This window comes from Echinops telfairi, unplaced genomic scaffold (assembly GCF_000313985.2).
Source record: "Echinops telfairi isolate 266 unplaced genomic scaffold, ASM31398v2 ScPeMD7_24;HRSCAF=84, whole genome shotgun sequence".
Lineage (NCBI taxonomy): Eukaryota > Metazoa > Chordata > Mammalia > Afrosoricida > Tenrecidae > Echinops > Echinops telfairi.
Window position 1 is genome coordinate 4,522,180 of NW_022103921.1, and position 15,435 is coordinate 4,537,614.

General features: G+C 38.8%; 1 protein-coding gene and 1 pseudogene across 5 annotated transcripts in view; both read right to left on the bottom strand.

Moving 5' to 3' along the window:
• Positions 1 to 15,435, bottom strand: part of RB1 (RB transcriptional corepressor 1) — a 189,450-nt gene that overhangs the window by 87,697 nt on the left and 86,318 nt on the right. For all 5 annotated transcript variants that reach the window (XM_045289089.1, XM_045289090.1, XM_045289092.1 and 2 more), the window contains 6 exons: positions 12,477 to 12,564; positions 7,981 to 8,097; positions 3,216 to 3,272; positions 3,098 to 3,129; positions 2,918 to 2,994; positions 1,713 to 1,906 (listed from right to left, as the gene is read on the bottom strand). In XM_045289089.1, the coding sequence (XP_045145024.1) occupies positions 1,713 to 1,906; positions 2,918 to 2,994; positions 3,098 to 3,129; positions 3,216 to 3,272; positions 7,981 to 8,097; positions 12,477 to 12,564 (565 nt within the window). The remainder of the gene's footprint in view (positions 1 to 1,712; positions 1,907 to 2,917; positions 2,995 to 3,097; positions 3,130 to 3,215; positions 3,273 to 7,980; positions 8,098 to 12,476; positions 12,565 to 15,435) is intronic.
• On the bottom strand, positions 816 to 990 carry LOC115869368 (annotated as a pseudogene).

Here is a 15,435-nt window from a genome sequence, read left to right on the forward strand (position 1 = left end):
TCACAGAGCAGAGTTCTTTGGGATAGGACTGGGAAGGCCTGTCAATCACAGAGCAGAGTTCTTTGGGATAGGCCTGGGAAGGCAGAACCACTGTGTTCAGTCATTTATGAACCGACATGGGAGATAGGATGAGAAACAAACATCTTGACATCTTTGCTTAATAAAAGATTTCTAAGATTTTGCAGAAATACTTTTTCCTTAGACTCCCACCCCCTACGTCTGTGCTCTGCATGCAGTTATGTGGACCTCCAAAATAGGGCTACTCGGAAAACCTGACATGGTCAATACAGGAAAAGAGAAATCATCCTCCAAGGATCCTCTACGGTGACCACTTATAAATTCTTTATCAAACAAGCAGACTCCTTCCACAACCCTTCTAGCTATAATATAGGAGCAGCGATCAGAACAGAGTGGTAGAGCAGTGAAGGCAGAGCCTATGTAATGCAGCAATATGAAGAACACACCAAAGAGAAGTTATGTCTTAGCCATTACATTTTCAAACCAATGTCAAAATTAAAACTAGGACCACATGTGTAGATTTGGACTCTAAGGTAACTAAAGTTCCATTTTTTTAACCATTTCTACTGGTATAAATTAATAAATGCCTAACATGCAAACATAGTTTCAAAAGTAAACAACTTCTTATTATTAACTAATATGATGATTCACAAAGTATTGCTTAACTACACAGATTAAAAGAGCATAAAATAAGACTTAAAATAATATTTAGCTATTATTACATAGGAAATGCTACCTATATAATAATAACACAAAAAGATAATCAACAGCTTTTTCCTTTTTTTTTTTTTTTTTAATGGGAGAGAGCACGAATGCAGTCAGTCTCCCACTACCACAAATTATGCAGTCGAATTTCCCACATTTGGGGAAATCGCAGGGGTCAGTACATCCGCAGGGGTCAGTGCAATGGATAAGCCTCGCCCTGAGAAAACCACCTTCGTGATCATGGTATCTCCCCTGCCAGGTAAGTATAATCAAGAGCTTTTTCTAAGCTATCAATAAAATATCTACAAATAGGATATGTGCTCCGATAATGCTTTAAACAATACTTTTAATTTAAAATTTTTAAAGCTTTGGGGACTATTTTTTAACAATGGAGGAAAATGGATCCTAAATTGAATGAATAAAATATACTTCTTATTCTACTTTTAATACTGTGATCTCATACTTTTCATTAATTTGTTGAAATATTTTCAAACAGGATACCTCTATTTTAAGTAAATGGCCAAAATAGAGTGAAGAAGTCTGCGTTGTTTCTGGGTGACAAAGGAGTGGTGCTGTGAGGTACATGTTGCGCTGCTAACCGCAAAGGTGACATTTCAAAACCAGCAGCCACTTCAAGTGAGAAAGGTGAGAATTTCTACTCGCATAGATATTTACTCTTGGAAACCTACAGAGGCAGCTTTACCCTGTCTTATAGTCTCTGTAAGTTGGAATCAATTCAAGTATAGTAAATTTTAGGTTTTTATGCTTTAAGAAAAAACAATCCTAAATAAATCAAAATTGGGTGACCTAGGAAACTCAAATAAAAATTCCATTGTAATGTTCCACTTGTTCCTTGAGCTACACATTAAAATTATATTATTTTTAGAGTGCATATTTGTTCTGGAAGTAAGTTTAACAACAATTCTTAACAATTTATTAGCCACTTGCTTATATACAAATATCTTTAATTATTTTAGTAAGCTACTTACTGAGAGCCAGGCAAGGGATTCCATGATTCGATGTTCGCATCTTTCCAAATGTTTTATCATTTCTCTTGTCAGTTTAGTTTCTGCTTTGATAAAACTTTCAATCACTTTGTAGAAATCAAACGCTTTTAAGTTAAGTACACTCAGAATCCACGGAAAGGACAAATTTGTTCCAGGATCAAGACGCGACGTGTTTCCTAAAAATGAAAGAAGAAATGTAACTTAAACTATGTACAGTATTTGTAAGTTGAAGGGTTATGTTAAAGACTTAAACAGTTGAAAGGCTAAAAATGTTTTTTTTTTAATTTAGAGCATAATTTTTTATTTTATGATCCACTGACTTCTAGAAAGTCAAATTTCAAATTTGGGGTGTATGTGTACATTTCCCCCTAAAAAGATGGCTTATCACTATCATACATTTTTCAGAGATTTAAATACCCTAAAACCTATTTTCATAGTTCTTAACAGGATTAATATTGTACCAGTAAGGTATTAGCATATGCATATTAACTCATTTATTAAATCTTTGATGATGAATTACCTAAACTTGTACTAATTTGATTAGCTAGAAAACATTTCTTTTAAATGTGTACTTCATAATGAAGAGTCATAGTTTCGATATTTGTTTACCAATTTCAGTTCCTCTTTTACTAATTCTGTCTTTATATCCTTTGGTAGCTATTATTCATTTGTGTTAATAAAAATATTACATGTTTAAAGATATATTAAAAAAAACCCTAAGACCGCCATTGACCTTTGTTCTGGGTATCAAGTAAATTCTAGCTCTCACCTTGGGCGGCCTCATGACCACACAGTCTGCAACAAGTCTGTTCAGTACTCCCTTATAACTTTACAATTTTGTAAATACTGAAAGGACTTTAATTAGGTACTTTCCCTGTATTCAGTATGCCCAAAACAGAGCCTAGTAAAATACTATCCCTAATATGATCTCAAATAATTCAGACAATAACCCATTTAAAGCCTCATGACCACTTACAGTCTTTAGTATATATAATATATACACTTTTTTCCTCCTTAACTCAGCCCCCAAATATATACCACACATTAAGACGCCTCTTACTTTACAAGTTACAGTCTCTGAAACTCATAACGGCAGTTCTACCCTGTCCTGTAGGGTCGCTATGATTCAGCATCATCACAGTGGCAGTGAATTTAAGAAAATGTTTATCTACTAAAATTTAACTTACTGCTATAAGTAGCCATCACAATCTCAAGTGCGCACGCCAACAAAGACTTATGAAAGATGTTGTCATTCAGGAGTTTGCTAAAAACAAAAAAGGGGGGGGGAGGGGATGGAAAAGGATTTCAAATCATTTGTTTTTATAAAAAAGAAGAATTAAAAAACTAAACTAAACTAAAAAGCTTACCTGAAGTTTTGAATGGACAATCGTTCTTCTTCCTAAAACAGGAGGGGGAGAAGTTTAACTGAAATCTTATTTGTGCTGGCACTGAATTTTTTTTCTATTATGTTCTTTTTTAACTTACTGATTTAAGCATGGATTCCATTACTCGATAATACAGTCGGACTCCAAGTCTGTATCGCTACAAGAAAAAAAAAAAAAACACAGCTTAAGCTTTTAATATTTTAGAAAACCACAATTACCAGATTTCAAAAAGTCTTTTCTTGAAACTCATTTCAGGCCCTTCTTAGAAATGAGGTTAACCGGAGATTACATATGCTACCTTATCTAAAGTATGTACTGAAGTATAAAGTGGCATTTAACATTCCCAGTATATCAAGAGGGCAGGTTTAGCACCTGGTTTTCCTTTACTGTATCATTCTATATCATTCAACAGATATATATTCTTGGAATAATCTGTACACATTAAATACCTTATATAATTATAAGCAAGCATACTGAATGTCTCTTAACTTAGGACATGTTTTTTCAAGATAGATAGCTACCAAGTTTCCTTCCATAAGTGAAAGTGGAATAAGCAAAATTCAGACTAAATTGACCTATAAGAAAAAAAGTTTTAAGCAAATAACTAATTCATCACCATCAATTAAAAGAATAACCATATTTTAGAGGTATCTACAAATAAGTACACAGGTAAATCCAAAAGTATCGCTATAAAATTATAGAAACTTTTAATAATCAAAAATATCAAACTGTGAAACTATAGTTTCTTTACATCCTCTATCTAGGCCTATACACTTCTGAAGGCAGTGTGTTTCCATCTTCCTAACCTTTCCCCCAAGGAATTCCACAATATGGCACCTCTGTCATCCTCAAGGGATCCAAATTGTTTTTTCTCCCCCAATTTCTTTGAGTTTGGAGAACAAAAGAAAGTCCCAAAGGGCAAGCTTAGGGCTATACAGGGAACGGAATAAGATTACCCAATGAAATTTCAGAGGGCAGCCCGTGCTAACCTTGAAAAAACGAGGCAATGCATTGCCATGATGGAAAAAAGCCACTGGCCTACCTTCCCTGGCCTTTATTCTCACCAGGACAGTTTTCAATTTTCGTAAAATTTCTGAGTAAGTCCCTATGATCATCTTGTGTTTGCCAAAAAAAATCTATCAAGATTACCTCCTGAAGAATCAGAAAGGAAAAAAACAACAAACAAAACCAGTCACCTTGAACTGCTGAGCTGACCATCTGCCTTGATGTTACCATCCCAGCAGATCATCTCGCAAGCCATTGTTTTGATTGTACCTTATTACATGTGAGTTAGTTCATTGTGCCAGCCTGGCCGATAATCACATGTGGGGCTAATTGAAAGGCGGAGGGATAAATGGGTGGTGAGCCTCGCCTTTCTAGTTCTCAGGTCTCTTGCTTTGTGATGGTCACACCAGGGTGCAGCTGCCTTAGCAGTTCCCTGCTTCAGCTTGCAAGACTGACTTCCTACAAGACATCCCCAAGGAGATGCCACATGGACCTATCCCAATGCAGCCCTGGGTGCTGGAGCAGCCGTGTGGAGACCCCTGCTAGTGCTGAGATGCTTATTCATTCACTGACTCAGCTTTCCGCCTGCAGTCAGCATCATTGCCTCTGTTTTGTGAGGTGGAGGACTTTGTGGACTGGTGTTGGGTTAATGGGTTAATGTTGGACTTGTGGCCTTGGGCAGCATTGGGTTGGGATGTTTTCGTGATGCACCTTTTCTTTACATAAAACTCTCTCTTATACATGAGTTGCTGTGGATTTGTTTCTCCAAAGTACCCAGACTAATACACCATGGTTACAATTCACCCCATACAATCGCCTTCACTAGCGTACATCTTGCAATGCGGATTGAAAAGCTGTTCCTGGCGCTGGTTGATCTCCGTACAATGCTTTGGGCACTCATCCAGCTAACAGCTTGCTGAGGCCAAGAAATTCTCTTAAAATCGAAAATGCCAAACTGCGTGAGCTCCCTACCGCAGCAGCTATTGCACGTCAATGGTAATGATTTCGCCGTGGTTTCTTTCACTAGTTTGTGGACACCAGCCAAATTTTCCAGTCATCGGAGATGGTTTTCCGTCTTTCATCCTTTTGCTCATCTTCCCATCCTTCCTTAAAATGCCTGATCCATCTAAAAAATCACTGTTTTACGTGGCACAGCATTCTCATAAACTTTCAGCACAGACTCAATGATTTAGGAAGAAACCCACTTGAGTTTTGTTAAAAATGGGATTTTAGCCCTGATCTCAAAATCACTTTTTTTCTTGATGGATTATAAGTTTGTTTCTTTCTGTTTACCCCAAAATCATTTGGGGGGAGGTTGCTGATACAGACTTAACATCATTTCATAGTTCTCTATCAAGCAGTGTTGTACAATGACTACTATCACTATCAGTTTCAAAATATTCTCTTCCTTCTGAAAGTCCTTGATATCAGCTCTCTTTTCCCTCTGCGCCCTCACCCGAACCCCCCAAGAACTCATATTCCACTTGCTCTGTCTATAGGTTCATCACCCCTGGAGTTCATATACAGAAAAACTCAAGATTGTTACCCCCAATAGGAAAATACATCTGAGATCAACCCCCGTATGCAAGAACCCAGATCAGCTCCAACGCGCATCAGAGGGGGAATCTACTAACAAGGTTTTGAACATTTGAGTTGGGTTCATGCCTTTGCTCTTCTAGCGTCATCTCTCCCACGCACGGTGTAATTTCCGCTTTCCTCCTATCCCTTTATTATGGATAGAGGGAGATCACTGGAGACTTATTTCCTATGTAGTTCCCACCAATGTGTCTGGAGCTTCCACTGTTATCCATAGCCATCTGCAAACTGGATTTTCACAATTAAGGCTCTCAGACTAATCCCTCCTTGGACTTCGGATTATGAGATTTACAATTCTTCAGTGACTGGTGATGGTGTCTTTCATGCATGCGGGCTTAGTTGACATCTCACTTAGATGACTGCTGGTTTCCAGACAAACTTTTAAGACCCCAGATGCTATTTTATCTGGTAGCCAGGCACCACCTAATTCCTTCACATTTTGCTATAGCACCCATATCTCCTGTGTTCCTTTCCTGAGGGAGCGAATGGAGCAGGGACATGATGTAAAGACTAACTGTTGTTCAATTGGAGCTAGGATTTAGTGGGAGCCCAAAACCCATTCCTAGATCTGTGTTTTTTAATCTGCCTTTGGCTCCCCTTAGAGACCTCCTGGTTAATTTATGGTAGAGAGCCTTATCAATCATCTCTTTAGAGCAATAAATATATTAATATTGTCGTTGATTGGCCCCTGGTACTAATTTTTTAAAACAATATTGTGAAAGAATTATTGGGTCATTGTAGAGGAATATAGAGGGGAATATTGGGCCAATTCCATATCGCAGTGCCTGAATTATTCACTTGCACAGAATAAATCCTTTAGTAGCTGGGCAGTATTTACACCAACAATGGGAGTTAGTTGCCAGGGACTGACCTCCAAATGGGGGGAAATATGACTAAAAGTACTTTTAAGGTCCCAAAGGGGGGAGATCCCTGGAAATATGCACTGAATAAGCCACACTGACCCGTCACTGGGCAGATTCTGGGGACCCAGGCCAAGCGGCATAGAACACTTGAATCCAGAATCTCCACGGTGCACAACCCACTCCAAAGGCGGCTACAGAGAACGCCGAGGGGCAAACACTAGCTAGGGGAAATGGACTCTGCCTCAAACACACTTGTAACCTGAGGAGTTAAGACCGACAACTCACGGCGCTCGAAGAAGCAGAAGACAGCTACACCGAGAGTATTGAACTGTCAGTAGGCAGACGATCACTGACTTCCTACATCAAGATTTAATATGCTGCATTAAAATATATATTATTCTGGCAACCAGGTGACTGACATAGCCAGTGAATATTATTGTAAAATTATTTTTTGATGGCACACACACAAAATATATGCTTTTTCAAGGACCCTAGGAAAAGTAAGACAAATATATTTCTGAGAGGATTTGTCTGTAACTATCCACTGATGTCAGAAACATGTTTAAACATATTTGGGTGGGGTGGTGGTGGTGGGAATAAACCTACGCATATGTGAACTAGAACCCTCTTATTAGCACTTTTTGACTTACCTTTGCATACATGCACAAAAACCTGTACTGAATCACTGCAAATGGCAAATTATGGAAATAGATTTCATAGAAATCCCAAAGAACTATTACATATAATTGGTTAAAACACTGATATCAATATATACTCTCTCTATGTGTATAGCAAATTACAGTTTTCATATATACCACATAACAAAGCAGAGCATACCCAAGCTTACATCTCTGCAGGAATCCTAGTGGCGTAATGGCTACTTGCTGGGCTGCTAACTACAAAAACCTCACATCTCTGGAAAAGTAAGCATCGTGTCCAAGGTCAAACCGCTCATACGTAGAGAACCAGATATAAAGCTAGGCTTGTGACTTTACAGATATTCTTTTACTCATTGTACTTGTTTTTAATTTTTTGAAGTAAAAATTTCACTTAAATTTCTGAGAAAATCCTATGCCTCTATTCCTAGAAGCATATGTAGACAAAAGTCTTCACAGCTATAGAATGAAAAGGCGTATACACTAAAATTTCAACAATATAAACGATTAAATGAGGTATATATTTTTCCCTTACTTGTAGCTTCTAAAATTCTATAATTGACATGGCTACTTGGTTTTATTTTTATAACAGAGTAGAGAACGGTTTTGCATAAAGTGTCCTATTAGTCGCAACATACAGGAGCAGCAGGATATAGCAACTGCTTTGTGTTTATACTAATTGAACAGATACTACCTTTAAATTCATTTACCATATAGTGATATTAATTAAAATGAATGAAGTTACCTGTGAGCCAATTTCAACACACCCCTGTCCCACAGCCGTAGCAAATTTCTCTTTAAAGATGTAGCTAATATCCTTCACTCTCTTCAGGATACTTTCCTTTGGATTCACTGTGCAGTTCTTTATTTAAGAGGAATAAATAGAAACCAACATTGAAAATATTGTTGAACCAGAATTTACATTCCATTTACTGTTTTTAACATTTACTGTTGCGTAATGCATGACTTTTAGGTTTCAAATGTTGATACAAATTTGAAAATATTTCTACAATGTAAATAATAGAATTTCATTTTCGAGTTTTAGTGACTAAAAAACATGAGAGCACAACTAAAAAAGTCTATCTAAATTATCTGAGAGAGTCTTGGTGCTACAGTGATTAAAAGCTTGGTTTCTAACCAAAAAGTTAGTGGTTCAAAGCAATCAGCTTCCATAAAAGTTACAACACTCCTAAAGGTCAACAAACAAACCCGACACTATTTATAAGCCTTTTTATTTTTTGTCTTTGAGGTCTTTTTTCTTGTTGTTGCTTTGGAGGGTGTTTTTGTTTGTTTTCTTTTGTTGTTTGGTTTTTGTGCTTATAATTGTCTCTGTGTGTCTACCTAGATAAGATAGGTGGGATAAACAATCCAGAGGAGAAAACAACAGACAGAGGGTTCGAGGGGGACACGGGAGAGGGGGAGGCAGAGGAAAAGAAGGGGAGGTGTCAACAAACCCAGGGACAAGGGAAAAACAAGTGATCTAAAATCAATGTCTTGGAGAGTGTAGGATGCCTGGATGGGGCTTGATCAAGGGCAATGAAACTAAGAGGAATTACTAAAACCCAAATGAAGGCTGAACATAATAGTGGGACAAGAGGAAAGTAAAAGGAAATGGAGAAAAGAACTAGGAGGCAAATAGGCATTTATAGAGGTCTAAATACAGGCATATACATATGCAAATATATTTTTATATAATGATAGAGAAATAAATCTATGTACATAGATTTACATGTTAACTATTAAGGTAGCAGATGGACATTGGGCCTCTACTCAAGTACTCCCTCAACGCAAGAACACTTTCTTCTAATAACCTGGCATTCCGTGATGCTCACCTGCATTAAATTTCATTGAAAGTCATTACATTTCTATAATTTCTTCAGTCATAAACTAAATCACATTTTATATTTTTATAGTTCTAAAGAGTAACAAAGACTGTCAGAAATGTATACTAATAGATAAGTGTTATATTTCTCATTGGTTAAGCAACTGTTTTTGTTCTGGAGGAAGGAAATCTCCAGGATGAGTGTGGGAAAATGTCCTCAGCCAAGACTCCATCAGACGGAGCTAACCTCATGTAAGAAGTACTCAGAAGTCTAATTCAGTAAGTTCCCATTTCCTAGAGACAGGGCATATGAAAGATATGGATAAAAGACGTAAAAGATAACTGCAATGGATTGAAACACATGCCACCCAATGAAGGATGTCCTCAAGCAAACCGGGACAGTTGCTATCAGTCAGGTATTCCTTCAGTCATTGTCAGTTCGTCTACGCCTCTCAGAGGGCAAACGTACGGAGGCTGTGAGGCTACTGTATGTGCAGCTTACACAAACGGCCCCTAAATGACGAACAGCGTCAGTTGATGTTCGACCGAAGACAGTTATTTTTTACGTTACTGAAGAAAAAGAGGAAAAGGTTGTGGCAGATAAACAGATTCCTAATCCAGAGCCTTCCTAAAGAGTTTTCAAGGGTAGACGTGATAAGACTCCATTTTATTTTACAGAATCTAGAATCTAGATGGACACTAAACGGTCTGATGCCATTCTACTGTTAAAAAATTATTTTTAATGCCATGGCCTTTCAAAGGGATGATATTTTCGGCATAACTGAAGTTCCCGTTTAATTCCTTCCTCTCATTTAGCACGCGTTTCCATGACGCTTGCCTGGTAACAACAGTTCGTTATGTAACCTTTACTAGCTGAGCACAACTCATTGTGTGTTATAAAATTACAACAAAAGAGTTGACCCCTCTTAATATAGCATAAGTGAAGAAATGATTTTCAATCAGCCAACAGCACCACTGGAATGGAAAGTAACTCTGCTTTGCTATATGCATTGCACTCACAGATGTTAGAGTCTCTTCTGATACGCTTCTAAATTGGCCGCTACATTATACTTAATATGGTGCTTGCACCCTGTTTCTACTGTTAAAACCACGATTTTAATGGAACTGTCCCTGCCAGGAACTAAACTTTAAAAAACAACACTGCGGTCGCTTGCGACTCCAAGGCGACTGAACTAGGGCTGTAAAGTGCACTTCTGTCTCCAGCTTTCCTGGTGGCGTGGTTGGGTAGGCGATAGACTAGGAAGCTCAAGACTGAGAGTTCGAAACGAATAATGGATCTGTCGAGATCGGAAGTCCTAAATTTGGGATCCCAATTTACCGATAGTATTGAGTTTCTTAGTACCCTTTTTTAAGAGCCGCTATGTAATAGAACTTGTTACATCCCTTGACTTTTACCCCAGTGAGATTTTTCTCGCGGGCTGGACGTGTGAGTAACGCAGTCCATGCAGAGGTCCTTCAAGAACGACGCTGTGGAGGTCGCTAGCTGCCGTCGGCGCGTGTGCCCGGGAAGACGGGCCGCATCGCGACGTGCAGCTGTCCACCTCACGGCCCAAGACCCTTACCTCTGGGCCTTTGGTTCGTGGTGTCGCGCGTTTAGGGAATCAAAGAAGCCAGAGGACTTCACGCGACATCCAGGAACCGTTTCTGCATTCTAACCTCAGTCGTTCGGCTTTTGGAACTCAGTGCATGTCTAGAAGCAATTTCCCGGTATTTTATATATTTCTTAAGGTTTCGCATGCAAGGGGAGAATTTGCTCTTTTCCACTACGTTTGCTCCCATTTATGAGCATTTCTACCTTGCACACCGTGATTCCATGCCCGATGTGCCGAGACGGGGACTACCATGGCCGTACGGTGACCGCTAAGGGCGGGCAGGGGGCGGCTGGGGGGCGAGGCCGAGCGGCGAAGGGCTCCCCTGACAGTGGTCAGGGGCGGGCAGGGGGCGGTAAGGGGGCGGAGACGGGCAGCGGACGGGCAGCGGGGGGGACGGCGGCGGTGACGCCACTGTCGCCCGCTCGCCCTGCCCCGCCCCACCCGGCGTGCACGTGCCCGGCCGACCCGGGCTGCGCGCTTGGACAGCGCCGGGGCTTCCGCGTCCGGCGCGCAGTGGACACCTGCACGAGCCGCCTCCCTCCCACCGGGTCAGTCTGGCTCAGGCGGTACATAGGGCGGCACACCTGTCCCTGCGGACTTCCGGGGCCGAGGCTCAACGGGAGTGGAAGGCGCCATCATGCTCCGCTGGGAGGCTGGTGGTTTCCAACCGCTAACCTTGTGATTGGCAGCCCAGCGTGTAAGCGTACGTGTGTAGTTAATAAAGGAGACCACTACACATGACAAAGACTGGATCTTTGATGTGTTTTTCTTTTGTGGGGGTTTGCGACCGCTTTTAAACGTTATTTTCCTTTAGAGATAAATGGATTTCTAAGTGAAATAAGATGTTCAATCGATTTCATTAGAAAGTGAAGGTAGAGGGGTGTATAGATAAAAGTTCACGATCATTGAAGCTAGGTACTGTACATGTCCTGGGCCTTCATTACATGTTCACCCTCCTTTTACATATATTCGACATTTTCCACACTAGAAAGGGTTGCTTTTTGGTTTTAGAAGAGACAGCAAACCGATGGGAGGAAATACAGCAGCGCAGTCCTGTTGGGTTTCTCAGTGTGTGTATCTTTATAAAAACACATCCTTTTCCTTTGGAGTGACTAGTGGCTTTGAACCACAAACCTTCCTGTTAGTACCTTAACCACTCTATCACCAGGGCTTCCGTTTAAAGTATTAATGGCTGATAATATTCCAAATTGTCACATGAATTAATCATTAAAAAAATGCAAAACTGCATAAACAAAATAACATCAACACCTAACTCAACTTACACTAAATATATTACACTAAAAGATTTTTTAAAATAACCAGGGTGAATGATAGATTAACTATAAAGAAATAACAGATAATAAAAGATTTCTTATTAGCAACAGGATGAGTCAATAAATTCTTAAGCTTCTAAGAGGAAGTAAATGGCAACCTAGAACTGAACATTCACCTTAACTATCTTACAAAATTAAGGTCAAGACATTTTTAGACTAAAAACAAAAAGCAAAAACAAAACAAAGCAAAACATTGTAAATGTCACTCCAAACAAAAAATATATTTGAAAGAAAATTCCTTAAAGTTGTAAGAAAGAATGGTAAGCAAGGTAAATGGTAACATGAGTAAATCTAAAAATAACACTGACTAAATAAAATTAATAGTAACTAATTTGGGGGTTTACAAGAGCAAGAAATTAATAGGCAATAACATGTTGGAGTGAAGACAGGTAATTAAATATTAAATATGGTAACTTTTAATTTCAAATTCCTTCACCAAAATATCATAATTAATATTTTATTTATGGCTTACATTAAAATAGGAAATCAAAATTTCTGAGGGTTGATCACTTGCTGAATTTAAGACCATCACTAATTGTTGAATAGTATTCATAACAGCCCTAAAGAAAAAAACAAAAATAAGTGTTAAACAATGAAAGAAAAAAATGAAGTACATATATTCCTCAATTTCAGCATGTTTTTATACTTTCCTGTTTATCTTTGTTTGTGTAAGACTTTGAAAAATTTCTAATGTAAGACTTTGAAAAATTTCTAATGTTTAGATAGCTACATTTGAATTCAGTCTTTAAGATGAGTTCACCATCTTTTAGCTCATGACTATAGAACTGGCATATTTAATTCTAATGAAACTATAAAACATTAATTGGTCAAACTAATGAAAATCTAAGTGAAAAACACATCAAATGGTATCAAAATGTACTACAAAAATACCTTATAATTAACAACTTTCAAATAAAGGCAAGCTGTTTAGTAAGTCAATTAAAGAATCAAATTACTTTTGGTGATAGGCAAGTATTTGTGTCAGCTTGGCTGGCCCAGAATTCTGTGGTTTCCCAGTTAAAATCTAGTAATTCCCCATGACACGATCTCCTCCAGTGTGGCCTGTTTCCAATACAAGCGGATGCCATGGGGAAAAAACTCGCTTGCTTGCTGCAGGGTCTGGATCTTGCAGCCGGCTCAGAGACCTCTGGTTCTTTGGGCTGGAGATAGCAGCTTACAGATCCTGGGAGTCGTCAGAGCCTGCGATCTTACCCGGTGACTTTGGATTTACTCACCTCTGTATCCCGAAGTCTGTTTGCTGATCTGTTGATCTTGGGTTTAACTAGGCTCTGCAGTTATGCAAGCTAGAAGCCTCCAACCTGCTATGACACAGACTTGGAACTTACCCACCTCTTTAACTGTGCAAACCATTTTCTTGATCTCATTTCCCGTTCCCAGAAAGATGTACAGCATTGCAAATCCCAAAGGCAGTTCTATCTATTCTATAGGGTGCTCTGAGTGGATAGCAATGAGTTTTAAGTTTTCATATCTTTCTATATATGTCAGCTTTACTGGTTTTAATAATGTGGAGAAGCTAAGCCTAAGTAACCCTAAGACATTTAGTACCAGGAGTGAGAAACAAAATCCTAAGATGAATTTCCTACATTGGCTCCCAAGTCTGATTAGCTTTAAAAGCACTGAACAATACTGTCACCACCATCAGTATTGATTCCTCTGCCTCCATTAAAGGGTTTTGCTAATTGTGTCATGAGGTAGCAACATTAATACCCAAAATATCATCAGTAGATCAAGTGTAGCCCAGGTCATCATGTTTGATCCTTCAGCTTTGACAGGATGTGAAGTGAAAGGAAACTGGTTAGTTGGGCCTACTTATAATAAAGTGGTGAAAAGAGATGAGCTCAAGATTTTAGAGGTAAGGCTCAGGTACCAAATAAAAGACCTCAACGTTTCCACATATGTCCTGAAAGAAAGGCTTATTTCTTGTAGTAACAACTGATAGTGCTGAAAACCAAACCCAGAGTCTTATCATGAGTGGCTGAATCTTAAAAATAATTTTATTGGCATATACTTCACATATCATACAATTTAATTTTTCAATCATATCATGATTTGTGCAATTACCACAATTTCAGAACATTTTCTTCTCATACTCATTGTTGTTAGCGCTCCACTTCCATCATCCTCCCGACACGCCCCTATCCAGTTACTGCCTCTATAGATCTACTTTTTTTGTGCTTCATATAAAGAAAATCATACAAGATACAAAATCATACAAAACAAACAGAACAAAATGACTAGATCTAACATAGAAATGACAAACACTTTAAAGAGAAAGCAGAAACTATCATTAACTGAAAACTTCAAAATATGTCAAAAGGGCAATTACATGATAGGGTACTACATTTGAACCTAATTACAATTGCCATAATAGATTTTACTAAGCACTTTGTATGATAGCAAGGGTCTTTCTATCCCTACACTATGGTCACAGGGAATTCGCCAAGACTTCATCCATGTAAGGACAGTGTCAAGTGTGAATGGACTTCAGGCTCCACTGTCATCCAAAGCCTTCTCCAAAATGGGTGTTTCACAATTTAAACTCTGATATCATTCGCTCCTTTAGATTTGGGTTTGATTTACAATCCTTGGATCACATAGGCTGGTGTGCTTCTTCCATGTGGAATTAGGTGATGGCTATTTGTTTAAAGACAAACCTTTAAGACCCAGAGACTCTTCTTTCTGATGGCTGGGCACCATCTGATTTCTTCAGGACACTGAGTTATAGCACCCATATCTTCAATGATCTCTTCAAGAGGGGGAATATCAAGTAGGGCCATGTAATTCAGAACGACTTGTTTTTAGATTGGGACTAGTATTAAGTGTGAGCAAGAGTGACTGATTATAATATCAATTGATTCCCCAACTTTAAATGCTCTGACGTTCAACTGAGATTAAGAAATCAAACTTACTGTTATGGATTTGATGCCGACTCATAGTGACCCTAATAGGGCGGAGAACTGCCTCTGTGGGTTTCTGAGATTTTAACTCTTTACAGGAATAACAAGCCCCATCTGGTTCCTTCTGAGTGGTTGGTAGTTTCCAATTACTGACTTTCATGGTTTTCAACACAACATATAACCACTATACCACCAGAGCTTGTTACCCTGATACTTGGGATGGGAATATATGAATAATCAGGAAAATCGAGACAGCAGACCCCTAAATTCCATTGAAGCATTCCAGCCAACAGCACCACTCCTCTATCTGCAGAGATTATCCCATCTCTGTCGGCTAATGGATTATCAGTAAAATCATTATCCTTTGCTTCTACATTTGATGGTCTGGCACCTTGGCTTTATTGAATGATCCCAGGAAAATCCTTCATTACCTATTTCTGCTTCCAGACCTGTAAGTAGACTTAAGTCTCAGCGAGTCACAAAAGGTGTTGTTGAAGACCCAGGAAGTGATGT